The sequence below is a fragment of the Cricetulus griseus genome, chromosome 2 (genome assembly GCF_003668045.3).
Source record: "Cricetulus griseus strain 17A/GY chromosome 2, alternate assembly CriGri-PICRH-1.0, whole genome shotgun sequence".
Taxonomy (NCBI): domain Eukaryota; kingdom Metazoa; phylum Chordata; class Mammalia; order Rodentia; family Cricetidae; genus Cricetulus; species Cricetulus griseus.
The window spans coordinates 330,884,595-330,896,925 of record NC_048595.1 but is presented as its reverse complement, the minus strand read 5'-3'; the positions used below and the strand labels follow the sequence as shown (position 1 = coordinate 330,896,925).

The following is a 12,331-nucleotide window of genomic DNA, read 5'->3' as shown; positions in this document are numbered from 1 at the left end:
TAAGCACCTGTAATCCCAACGCTCAGGAGGTGGGAGCAGAAGGGTTCAAAGCCACCAAAGCAGCAAATCTGAGGTCAGCCTGGGCTGCGTGACACCTGTCTCAAACAAGTAAAAAACCAAAGCGCTAGAAAATAAACTTCTAGGTTGGACCGTGATGTGCGTGTATTGTAGCACGTATGCATGCATATACACACTTACACAATTTCACTGCGAAACCGTGAGGAATATAGACAGTGCTTAGGGCAGACCTTTTCAGTGCACAGGTATCACCGGTTCAGGAACATTTTTGTTCCTGAAAATTAGTTTCAGAATGGCATTCACTTTCAGAGAATTCTCGAAACCAGCTATGGGAACACAGTTCTAGCTATTCCCACTGGCTTGCAGATGCTTCCGTCTGGACACAGGGCAGTGTTTTGGGGGAAACCGCATCCCTGCTCAGCTGGGGACCCAGCGGAATTTGTAACCACCGGTGACTGTCCGGATGGTGAAGGCTTTGCCTTGAGGGAAGGCCAGAGTTCGGATGGTGCTGTGGCTGCGGATGGACGTGCTGAAGGAGCCGCCCTCCTCCAGCTCACTATGACTCAGGTTCACCGAGCTGGCGCTGCAGTCGGTGCGCAGCCCTCGGAAGGCACCATGCAGGTTCCTGGAGCTGCAGTTCTTGCTGCCTGGCTCTTGCTGCAGCCGGGGCCGCTTGGGGTCGCGGTTCTGCAAGGCTTCATCGCAGCGCTGGGAGATGTCCCTGAGGATGGCGTCCACTTCCGAGCAACCCTGACCTTCTTGACCCGCTGCACAGAACAGTTCCTCCAGACTCCTTTTCGTCGTCGCCTTGATCTGGAAGGGCTCTGCTGGGGACTGTGTGATCATCAGCTTCTGTAAAAGATGAAGAGCCCTGGAGTCAGGGTGGCTCGCTTGGAGCCGCCCGGGCAGAAAGCACCTCGGGCGCGCTACACATGGGACACCCCGGGACCCCAGCCCAGGCGCACTGCTGCAGTTCTGACGGGTCCCGCGCGCATGCCCACTCACGTCCAGCACCGAGGCCAGGTGCCGAGTCCGGCTGGCGAGTTCTTTCAGCTGCACGTTCCTCTCCCTGAGCGAGGCGATCTCCTCCTGCTTCTGCGTCAGCGTCACGTGCAGCTGCAGTAGGACATCTAACATCAGACAGAAGCCACAGTGCTAGGTCTACTCTTCAGGAATTAAACTCAGACCCCAACACATCATCAGGACCGAGGACCCACGGGTCTTTGTTCGCCTGACAGTTGCCATTTTTTTTTTTTTAAAGTCAAATAAACCAAAAACGTAGTAGTTGTAACGAACTGTATTTCAGTTAAAGTTTAGTGTGTTGCAGAGACAGCTGACTCGAACTAATGGGAGCTCACGGATTATGGGCTGACAGCTGGGGAACCTGCATGGGTGGGACCCAACTAGGCCCTCTGAAGGTGGGTGAGTTATGTGGCTTGATCTTGAGGGCTGGAGGCTGGCAGTGGGACCAGCACCTATGCGGGGTGCACGAACTGGCTTTTTGGAGCCCAGTTCCTATGGTGGGATACCTTGCTCAGGCTTGATATAGGGGGAAGGGGCTTGGTCCTGCCTCAACTTGGTATCCTAGACTTTGTTGACTCCCCAAGGATTGCCTTACCCTCTCTGAGGAGTGTGTGAGCGGTGGAAGGGAGGTGGGGACAGGACAAGAGGGGAGGTAGAACTGGGGTTGGTATGTAAAATGAAAAATAAATTTTTTAAAAGAAAAAATCTTTGGTGAATTGTTGGGTGGTAACCAGGAGTACTGATTTGGACAACAGGCTCGTCTAGGTTCTCCTTCTGAAGTTCAACCACCCTATGTCTCAGTTTTATTCATCTATAAAATGGGGCTAGTGAGATTGTCTAGCATCTGTGTTGTACTAAGTGAGAGAAGAAAGTAAATTGATAAGCACAGAGTTGGGCACATAGAAAACTTTCCATAAATATTGTTAGTACTATTACTAACCTGGAATTCAGAGCAGTGGTACACACCTGTAATCCCAGAACTAAGGAAAACCGAGGCAGGAAAACCAGGCAAGACTGTGTGTGCTCCATGGTAAGTTCATGAAAAAGATAGGGGTGGAAATGTAGCTCTGTTTTGGTGGAGTATTTATGCATGAAGTCTTGGATTAGGTCCCTCATACCCCCATAAACCGGAAATGGTGATGCATGTCTGGAGGTTCAGGAGTTCAAGGTCACCTTCTGCTATATAGGGAGTTAGAGGCCAGCCTGGGCTACAGAAGACCCTGACTCTAGAAGAAAAGAAAGGGGGTGAGGAAGAAGAGGAAAACAAAAAAAGAGAAATTCTGGTGGGATGCAATCCTCTCGATTTAGCGAGTTTAGAGCCAGTTTGGACCGCTGGAACAATACCGACTGTTAAAAACACTGGGTCCACATAAGAGCACCCCAACCTTTACAACTCCCAACTTGTGCTGTATACCAGGCCCTGTCCCCACCCCAAGATTCCTACCACTGGCGTCCTCACTTGGTTATTCTCTATGAGAGCAGTCCCCAGTGCCCTCTGATTCTGGTCGGCCACCTCCTTCCAGTACTGCTCGGTTGGCGGTGGCAGTGGCGGTGGCGGCAGGTCTGGAGCACAGGGTGGTGGGGGTAGTGGTGGCGGAGATCCCAGGGCAGGTGGGTCCAGCGATGGGGAGAGGCAAGACCCAAAAGATGAAACATCGCAAGGGGAAAAGGGAAAGTCACCATCTGTCAGGGGAGGTGACATCAAAGGATGAATCTGGGAGAAAGCAAAAGCTGGAGTGGCTGCCTCCAGGTTGTGCTCAACTAGCCACAGGTGCAAAATGCCACCCAGACATTAGGTTTGTATGAGTTTTTTCTTTATAAGGCAAAGCGTGTGGTCCCTGGTCTTTCTGTTTTGTTCATATGCACCTGCTGAGCTAATCTGAAAGAAATCAGGCAAACCTTTTGGGACCTGGTAGCCATACAAGGTTTTGTTCCTCTGTAGAACCCTATTATTTAATTTCTGTCCCGCCACATCACAGTATGGGGACCTCATTCCCAGAATCCACACTGTGAAACCCATAGCCTAAAGACCACACGACATAATTTCCCCATTGCAGGGAGAGGGTATTCTCAATTAGGGAGAATCCGATCCCTTGATTAAAGAGTGGCTGGCCAGTGACAGATTGTGATGACACAATCTGAATTTTGGCAGGTGACATCCCTACTGTCATTTAACTGCAAAGAGTCTGCACTTGCCTGCAATGAGGTCATCCACTGTGTCTCTGAAATTCTGCAGGGTGAAATCTTCTTCAGTTTGCAAGGAGTGGTTCTAGAACAAAGCAACCGTGTGAGCCTGTCACCACTGAGTCTGGGCTCTAGAGAACAATTCTAGATAGTCAGATGTCCTTGAAGTTTCTAAGGCTAGTCTGCATGCACTCTGGTTCACAATCAGAAAATTTAAGCTTCGTGTCCGTCCGTCCCCCCCCCCCCCCAGAACAGTAGGTTTCCTTTGGGCTGGCAAGTGTGAGCTCTGCTCCAGCAAACCTCAAATACCACAGGCTCAGCAGTCCATCCCCTGCCAGCCCAGCTGGGATTTGGACAGCCCATCTGAGCTGTCTCACAGGTGGGTTATCAGGCAGCCATGCTGACTCCTATTGATATTCTTTGTACACCTATGGAACTGCAGTTCCAACTTAAGCCACTCCCACAGCCTTACCTCTCTAAGAGCAGAGAGCTTGGTTTTAACACTAGCATAGACACCAAGGCCTCCAAAGTGTAGGCTTAAAGTGCTAACCACTTCACCCATAAAAGAAAAGGGAAGGGTGGGGCTATGGCCAACGATGCCAGGGATACTATGGAAAGGTATCTGTTTAAGGGGCTGTAGCAGCTATTGTGTCTATTGTGTGTGTTGTTGTTTTGGGGTTTTTTGTTGGTGGTGGTGGTGGTGGGTTTTTGTGTTTTTGTTTTTGTTTTTCAGTTTCTTTAAAAGTTAGAGTTGGATTTCACCTAGGATGGGATATACCTCCATGCTGCCTGACCAGGGTTTCTAGGTGTCTGAGAGAGAAGGAAATGGTAAAAGGGTGGGGGTCCAGGCATCTTCCTATTTTCTTAAGGGATGGACATTTTCCTATTTACATAATCTCTTACGCATGTGTGTACACACACACACACACACACACACACACACACACACACACACACACGTGTGTAAAGTAGCTGGGTCCACAGGCCACTTCTTCCTCTTCTTTTTAAGAGAGAATCCTGGAGAAGATGAATTGCCCAAGGCCTGGTGACCAGGCTGGCATGGTCATGCCTATTTCATTCCTCTCTCCTGCAGCTTCATAGTCCTTGGAGGCCAGTGTTAGAAAGGGGAAAGTAATCTCTAGGACCATGGTGTGAGGGGATCCATCCCAGACACCCACCAGAAATATCTACTGATCCCACTATTGATTCTTTGTATTAATCATTTTGTTCTCCCTAAATCCCTTCTTTCCATATAATTTGGGAAATCAAAACTTACCCTGACTCTAACCTTTTTTCTGATCCTATTTTCAAAGTAACAGATTCCCTCATGGAAAAAAAAAAAAAAAACATGGACAGATGACCTCAACGTCTGTGGGACATTGAAGACTCTGGGTCAGGTGAGCATCAGATCTAAAGAGAATTAAGCAGCCTCTGCAGGGAGTGTTCACTCACTTAATCTTAAGGTCACTTGCCTTAAGATTCTGTTTCTTGGCACCGCCTGTACCCTGAGCTCTTCCTAAGGTAAACGACTGGCTCAGATATGCTGCTCAGCTACTTTTTCATGGTGGTCATAAATTTCTGCAGTTCTGTACTGGGCCTGTTCCCATGGACCTGTGGTCCCACAACCTGCTATTAGGAGACCTGAAGTAGTACTCTTCCCATGGGTTTCATCTGGTTAAGACCACCTGTCCTTCCAGGCACTTCATGTCCCACCAAAGAATCAAGTCCCTGACCTCTGAGGCCCGGGAGCTCAGAGGCTCCATTCTCTGGCTGGGTTGTACTGAGATGGCAAGAAGCAGAAATGGAAGAAGTAGGAAGCAGAAGTAGGAAGAAGGTTTATAGTGAAAGGAGGGAAAGTCTCTCTTCCCCAAGATGGGACTAGAGACAAGACTAGTAAGGGACTAGAATGTTGGGAGCTAGCTGCCAAATGCCCATCTCTGCAGACAGAATGTTTTCCACCAGCTTGTTTATTGAGTCCTTTGTCCTTTCCCTCTGTGATTTCGATACTCCTTTAGTACCCACGAAATATAAATGGCTCCGGAGGGCCAGAAGTGGGTGATAAACAATAGTTATTCTGTGAGCTTGTGCCCACTCGCATGGTTCCTTGGCCCACCAGTTCCGGACTGCCTGCCTTGTTCAGTAGAATAACAAAGGGGCCCTGCAGTAAGAGTTGGCCAAACCGGCTCTGAACTTAATCACATACTAGGAGGGAGGAGAAAATTGGGATCTGGGATGCTTGGCTTCCCGAAATATGCTGAATGTGCCTGTGCTTCCAGTGCATCTTGAGACCTTGAGGAAATAAACCCACCACTTTTGCTGTTGGGTCTGTGAGTGACCAAGATCCAAAGCAAGGGAAAGAATACCTGCGAGGCGGAAGAATCACCACTAGGCGGCGCTTCGGAGCCAAGTAGCGAGGTGCAGTCTGCGAGGTCCTGCAGGTCTATGGTGGTGAGGGCTGCGCGGGGAGATCGGGAGACACGCACCCAGCGAACCCTAAGCTTCTCTGCCAGGTCGCCGCCAGGGCCCTCAACCAGGACCTCGGAGCCCGGGGGAGAGGGGAGAGGGGCTGAGGTCCGAGTGTGCCGCACCCACCCGGCATGGATAATTGAGGGGTCGTGCAGGTGCCTCGGGGCTCACCTGGCAGTGCAGCGGGCTCTGAGTCAGGGGGATCCTCGTACACCGACACTGGGCTATCGCCACCGCATCCCGAGAAGGACTTCCACGGAGGAACGAACTAGCCGGGCACAGAAACGAGGAACTCAGGTCAGCGTTTGGGACGCGGGGCTGGCAGACTCTGCCAGAGCCAGGATCACAGAGAGCATCCCCACCTTCCTCTCCGGCTTCCCGAGTTTGCCGAGGGGCCGCCGCGACAGGTCCAGCATCCTGTTGGGGCAGATGCTGTCGAAGGCCCGGCGTCCGGCTGTGCTGCCGTCGCGCGCCTGCATCCTGGGATGGCGACCCACACCCAGCGCTGCTGCACCTGTTGGTGCCTGAGATAGGCAACGGCGCGTGGAAGGAGCGGAGGGAGGGCCTCGAAGAGAAGGGCAGCGCGGGAGGGGCGGCTCGCGCCTGAGCGCCAGAGGTGGCGCCTTCAGCCCGGGACAATCTGCGCGAGGGCGGAGGCGTTAACCAACCTGGCAACCCGGCTTCCCTCGGGAGCTGAGAGCGATCGCGGGGCCCGGCCCGCGAGCGCCCTTTGGCGCCGCGACATCCTGGCTGTGCCAGGCAAAGGTGGCGGGGAGGGGGGAGCGGAGGAGGGAGTTGAGGGGAGGGAGGGAGGGAGGAAGCGCTCCACCAGTCCCAGCCTTCCAATTTATGCACAGCAGTGTTGTGAAAGTTAACGATTCTTTGATTTTTCTTACCACTCCAGACACAGGGCACGCAATAAATGTGGAGTGACAATCGCCAAAGATGGACTCTGGAAATTCCCCAGCAGGTTCTAGAGAGCCTTCCCAGACCAGCCTCCAGATTACAGAAATTGGCCTCAAATCTGAACAACAGTCTAGATTTGGGCGTATGGCTTTCATCTGGTCTCTCATTCTTGCTACGGTCAAGAGCTCCACTCTGACTTGGATCCTTGCAACTTCCCCGGGAATGGTGCCTACGCTTATTTTTTAAGGATCAAGAAAAGTGACAGTGCTGAGGCAGGGGGATTACCGCGAGTCTGAAACTAGTTTGGGCTACATACTGGTGCATAGGCCAACCTGAGCTAAAAGACTGCCCCAGAAAAAAGAAAGAAAGAAAGAGAGAGGGGGGGGAGAGGGAGGGAGGGAGGGAGGGAGGGAGGGAGGAAGAAAGAAAGATGACATTTACTCCAGTTTCTGAAAAACCGTACTGTGGGCATTTCCAAATTCCCTAAAACCCTGGTGGCCTTAGCTAGCTGTCCTAGCATTTGGCTGTCCTCTTTACAGCTGGCCTCCCCCCTGAAGTTTCACAGATCTCTTCAAGTCAGCCCTCTCCCTGAAAGAAGCATCTTCCAGAATTTGAGTTTACTGGAAAGAGACATGTCTCAGAATGGGCACCTTTGAGTGAGGGGACCTTTTCCAGGACCACCCAGATCAGTTCAATGTAAACAAGCATCAGAAATAGGAATGTGCATACCTTTCTACCTTCCATTTGCATCCATTAGCTGAATTAAGAATCAAGATGTGCCCAACAGTGGTGGATAAGTGAGTAAACTGTTAGAAAACTGTATTTACAGGAGGTGTACATCTGAGATGGTGGGGGTGTTGGGGTGGAGAGGAAGCATTGGCTTCAGGTGAGAATGCACAAGGATGGGATTAGACCCCACAAGATCAGATATGCCTTTAAGAAAAACAGACTCCCGCCTCAGCAGAGTTGGGAAGAGGAGTTGGTTTTATGTATGCCCAGTGGCTAATGCTTAGATAAATTAGGGTTTTGTCTTTTCTTTTTCTAAAGTAGCCTTTTCAACTAAACTTCCAGCTTCCCATCACCTGTTCCTGGCTCTGTTCCCTAGTTCTGGAGAATTTAGGAGACAACATGGAAATATCAGAGGGGATTGGACTGTTAGACACCATAGTGAAGCTAACAACCCCCAAAGTCACTGCTTTCCATGAGAGCCAGACCTCAAGGGTCTCCTTGTCACCTCAACTAAAGGCCCCAGATGGTTAAGAGTTAAACAGGTGACTGGGTCCTCACCCCCCTCTTGCACCATCAAATAACAGCTGTTCTGCTCTGAAGGAGAAAGCTCTAGCCAGTTTAGCATATCAACATAAAGGAGGGATCCAGCTTCCTGAGGGCTGTGGTGAAGGAATGCAAAGGCTCTAAATTGTGGAGTTTGCATTTTACTCATCATACATTAACATATTCTAAATGCAGAGGCACAAACTGGGGTTTCTTACCCAAAACCTAAGTTTTCAATCATACAAAAAAAGAAAAAAAAAACACATTTTGAGAGGAAAAAAAAAAAAAACTGCCACACAACAAACCGTATGTTCACCCTAATTCATTTTTTGGTTTCCTGCATAATTTCTCCCAGCAGAGTGCAGACTATCACTATTGTTTCTTGGGGGTTCTGTGCTGGGAGTGAAGGTATATGATCATTTCACACTGCAGTCCTAAGGATGGGTGCACTTATCCCATTTTTAGAGAAGTGGGCCTAAGGTCTCCTAGCAACTTGGCTCCACAGCTACTCATTCTCCCCCACCCCCACCCCAGAAACGATCTCATTTAAGCTTAACCCCCAGGTCCACTGTAACGTTCAAGGAAGTTGAAGAATTTGCTGCAGGTGGAGCAGAGGGACAGGGCCTACAGCTGACAAATGACAGTGTGTCTGAAGAGAATGTGACAATGACTGAGCCACAACAGTTCAGGAAGCCTCCCATTTCCCACCCAAGTCTCCTATCTATAAATTGAGTCCTGTAGCAAGGCCAGAAGCAAAGACAAAACAGAGTGCTGCCTTGCTGAGTACAGGAGGACTAAATAGAGAATGAGGTACGTACCTACCACAGAAAGAGGGCTTTAGAAGAATTTCCAAAAGCATAAACAGGAGAAGCTTAACAATGTGGCTCAGGGTAAGACTCATGGATCACATTGCCTCTAGAGTCCTGTGTTCCAATGTCTGGGAAGTGAGAAAAGACTACTAATAGCATTGTTGAGTGAAATAAATGTTAAACATACACAGGATACATTGCAAGTAGTCAATATATTTTTATTACTATCATGCCATTGTTACCCTGGGCTTGTACAGCAGTGTGAACTGAACCATGCATGTAACTTCAGGGGAAATGGCCCAGGTTACAACAGCTGTTAAGAGTATGCAAAAACTTTACTTTCCAACATCTCTTGGGGTGCACCAGGGACTGTCTCTTGCTTTGTCCACTACTAGCATGCCTACATGGTCCCCAAAGCTTCCCAGATCAGTGAGTTGCAGGCACTGCCCATCTGCACAACACAGACTTGTGTTGTGCACAGACAATGACTTCTGTCTCATACTCCTTGGGCCACTGGCATGGAGGAGGGGGCTCAGCCTTCAGACTGGAGGGGGTTAAGATACAGACAAGCAACCTTGACTTGTCTGATTACTGGAGCAGTGACATATAAAATCTTGCTGGATTTTTTTTCACAGAGCTGCTAACTACAGAGAAAAAAAAAAAAATGTTGGGAGCCAAGGACAGACTCTGAAATCGGCAACCTCTTTCTTGATGTCACCTGTGAAGGGCAGACCTAACAGCAGCAGCATCCTGACAAGCCAGGACTGTCGCCTGCCCTTTGTGTACTGCAAAATAAATAGATTCCATTATTGTACACTATTTACAAGCGGGAGTCCTGAGCTTCTCTTTGGATTAATACTGCACACTCTCCTGAAGGCACAGAGCCAGGGCCAGGGAATAAAAGAAACTCAAGGGTGTGCTTTTTATTTCCAACTCTGGGGCAGGCTGCACTTCTCCCAAATCTGGGGAGGCAGCATGTGCGTCAGAGAGGTACTATTGATGGACACGAGCAGCTGCAGCTTGCCCAGGCAGTCTTGCAGTGCAGCCTCCGGGTGCTCTCCCAGGTGAAGGTCCAGCGGATGAGGGAGCTGCAGCATGCGATCAGCCAGCGCCAGGCAGCAGATGGCCAAGAGGGAAGGTGTGTAGTTGGTGAAAGCATAATCGGCCAGGCTCAGCTCCGCCACTCCCCGAGCCAGGGTTTGAGCCTCTAAGGCTCCAATGACCTCAGCCTGTCCCGCCTCCACTCGAGCGTGAGTGAAGTGCTCCAGGAAAAAGTTGATGGTGGGTGCACCCAAGCTGAAGTGTAGCTTGTGTAACACGATGCACTCGAGGTTGCACAGCTGCTGCCGGGAGAAAGCACCACCGCACAGGGCCAGGAGCTGTTTCACGCGAGGTGGGTGCACCTCTACCTGCAACAGAGTGCACTCTAGTTCCGATTTGGACGTTTCGTGGGCCCAGAGCTCGCCCAGCCTTAAGTCAGGGAGAAAACCTGAAACTTGAACAATACATCCCTTCCAGCTAGCCTCACACCTTCCCACGATTCCACCGTTAAACCACACAAGGCTGCTTTCGGTACAGCATCTCTATCTACAGCCCAACTTTAAAAGTGTGTGTGTGTGTGTGTGTGTGTGTAACACGTGTGCAAGTGTTTGTGTGAGAGAGGTGGTTGTTTTTTTGGTTGTTTTTTTCTGGGGGGGGGGGCGGTCGAGATAGGGTTTCTCTGTGGCTTTGGAGGCTGTCCTAGAACTCGGTCTGTAGACCAGGCTGGTCTCAAACTCACGGAGATCTGCCTGCCATTGCCTCCCAAGTGCTGGGATTAAAGGCGTGCGCCACCACCGCCTGGCTTTTTGTTTTGTTTTGTTTCGTTTTGTTTTGTTTTTCAAGACAGGGTTTCTTTGTATAGCCTTGGCTGTCCTAAACTAGGTCTGTATACCACGCTGGCCTTGAACTCAAGAGATCCACCTGCCCCTGCCTTCCCAAGTGCTGGGCTTTTAAAGGCGTGTGTACTGCCCCGGCGCTCGAGAGAGATTTTAAAAGCATGTTTCACAAGGACTTAGAAGCTTTGGGTGGGAGGCTGGTTACAGCCTATCCCTTTGTGGTCTGAAAGTATTAGTGACTCTGCGTAAAAATATACGAAGCTCTCTAAGGCTATGGTGTATAAAGATCTGCGAGCATCTATCTAGATGAGGCCAGCCACCCAACCCTGAACCAGGCGCGACTGAAGGAGGTTGGCTCCAAACACATCCCGCCCTATACCTGTACCTGCTTGCAAGCGATGAGCAGACAGGTGACCCCGAGCAGCTGGAAGCAGTCTGCGGCTACTGGGGTGGTAAGGAGGAAGCGGTCCAGAGTGTTCACAGTCAGGCACAGCGACTCGAATGAGAGGCCGAATTGGCGGTGGACTGGTAGGAGCCAGCTGAGCAGCTTACAGCGGGATTCTGCTGTCACCTGCCAGGAGGGAGAGGGGAAGTGTGCTGCAGCAAGGAGCCAAGATAATCCAGGGAGCTTCCCCCAAGAGAGGTAGAGTGGAAAAGGATAGATGCATTGGAAAAACGGGAAACACATGGGAGTGCGGGCCTGGCTGAGTCTAGGAGTCCCAGAACGCCTGGGCTCGCGCTAGGTACTGTACGAGGTACTGCGTCAGAGGCGGGGGAAAGGTCCATTTGCAGATGTGCAAATACATTTAGGAGTTCGGGCTCTAACCTAGAAACTGTCCGACTCCTCTGAACTCTAATAATTAAACTCCTCTACCCTCCCCCAACTAAAGTACAGACTTCAGCTATCCACAACCCACTTTTCTCCATCTATAGAGTGAGGTCAGTGGCCCAATCCTCAAAGATCCCTTTTGCTCCTACTGATGGCAGAATAATGGGCTGCAAGGACTAGGGTGCTGCGACTGGCAGATAGCAGCAAAGGAGACGTGAGCCTGCTAGAGGCAAAAGCTCGATGGCCGGGGCCTGGCTCTGTCAACCGCCTCACTTGTGGCTGTCGCGCCAGCGACTCCCGGGGATGGAAAAGGCTCTCCTGCGCTTTGCGGAAATCGTAGCAGCTCTGGCCGTAGTCTCGGAAGGTCTGGAGATCTAGCGCGGTCAAGGGCGGGGCAGGACTGAGTAAAGAGCTGCAGTCCCGCGCCGCAGACGCCGCAGGGCTGTCCGCGCCGTCCGAGCTAGAGCTGGGGGACTCGAAAAGGTCACAGACGCCGGAGTCTCCCGGGAGCGAACATGCGTTCAGCGGCCGCAGCGGCTCCTTCCTCCGGAGGCGCGGGCGTCTGCTCTTCTTCACTGGGGCGCGGAGGTTCTGATGGTTGTCCCGCCCCCCAGCTCCCGCAGCGGGGCTGGCTGGGCTGGCAGGACAAGGGGTCACCATGATACAATCGGGTAGCCGCTCTGGCACCCACAACGCCTGGCTGCGGCGGGCCTTGAGCGTCGGCAAGAGAGATGCGAGTCAGGTCGGGTCCGGCTGCTAGCGCAGCTCTAAGTACCCGGCCTGAGCCTTCCCTCCACCACTCCCCCCCCCCCCTGCCTCTCACTGGCTGAGCCCTGAGCCGCCCCCGAGCCGCGCTTTCCTCGAGTCAGAGCCACTCCCCTCGCGTGCGAGCAACGCGTGGCCCCCGCGATGGGTCAGGGGGGAGGAGGCGTTGCAACTCGCGCCTC

The 12,331-nt window shown here is 51.5% G+C and overlaps 2 protein-coding genes across 2 annotated transcripts; both read right to left on the bottom strand.

The window, feature by feature from the left end:
• Nucleotides 1-211: 211 nt before the first annotated feature.
• Nucleotides 212-6,170, bottom strand: Mcidas (multiciliate differentiation and DNA synthesis associated cell cycle protein). The gene is made up of 7 exons (XM_027401220.2): nucleotides 6,054-6,170; nucleotides 5,863-5,959; nucleotides 5,589-5,680; nucleotides 3,228-3,310; nucleotides 2,501-2,747; nucleotides 1,024-1,134; nucleotides 212-870 (listed from the first exon to the last, which is right to left on the bottom strand). Exons 1-7 carry the CDS (start codon nucleotides 6,168-6,170, stop codon nucleotides 436-438), a joined length of 1,182 nt encoding a protein of 393 aa, XP_027257021.1. The 3' UTR covers nucleotides 212-435.
• Nucleotides 6,171-9,601: 3,431 nt separating this feature from the next.
• On the bottom strand, nucleotides 9,602-12,044 carry Ccno (cyclin O). Its single transcript, XM_027401221.2, has 3 exons — nucleotides 11,658-12,044; nucleotides 10,941-11,126; nucleotides 9,602-10,087 (listed from the first exon to the last, which is right to left on the bottom strand). The coding sequence occupies exons 1-3, from the start codon at nucleotides 12,042-12,044 to the stop codon at nucleotides 9,602-9,604; spliced, it is 1,059 nt and encodes a 352-aa protein (XP_027257022.1).
• Nucleotides 12,045-12,331: the final 287 nt, after the last annotated feature.

What these genes read in the sequence shown, in the direction of transcription:
- Mcidas (XM_027401220.2), bottom strand. Translation starts at nt 6,170, where the DNA reads ATGCAGGCGCGCGACGGCAGCACAGCCGGACGCCGGGCCTTCGACAGC. An exon ending in CTCATTGCAGGCAAGTGCAG is followed by an intron (nt 2,748 to 3,227) that starts ACTCTTTGCAGT and finishes CCAGATTCATCC; the next exon opens with TTTGATGTCACCTCCCCTGA. An exon ending in CTCTCATAGAGAATAACCAA is followed by an intron (nt 1,135 to 2,500) that starts GTGAGGACGCCA and finishes GTCCTACTGCAG; the next exon opens with CTGCACGTGACGCTGACGCA.
- Ccno (XM_027401221.2), bottom strand. Translation starts at nt 12,044, where the DNA reads ATGGTGACCCCTTGTCCTGCCAGCCCAGCCAGCCCCGCTGCGGGAGCT. An exon ending in CGCTGGCGCGACAGCCACAA is followed by an intron (nt 11,127 to 11,657) that starts GTGAGGCGGTTG and finishes CCCTCCTGGCAG; the next exon opens with GTGACAGCAGAATCCCGCTG. An exon ending in TGCTCATCGCTTGCAAGCAG is followed by an intron (nt 10,088 to 10,940) that starts GTACAGGTATAG and finishes ACTCTGTTGCAG; the next exon opens with GTAGAGGTGCACCCACCTCG.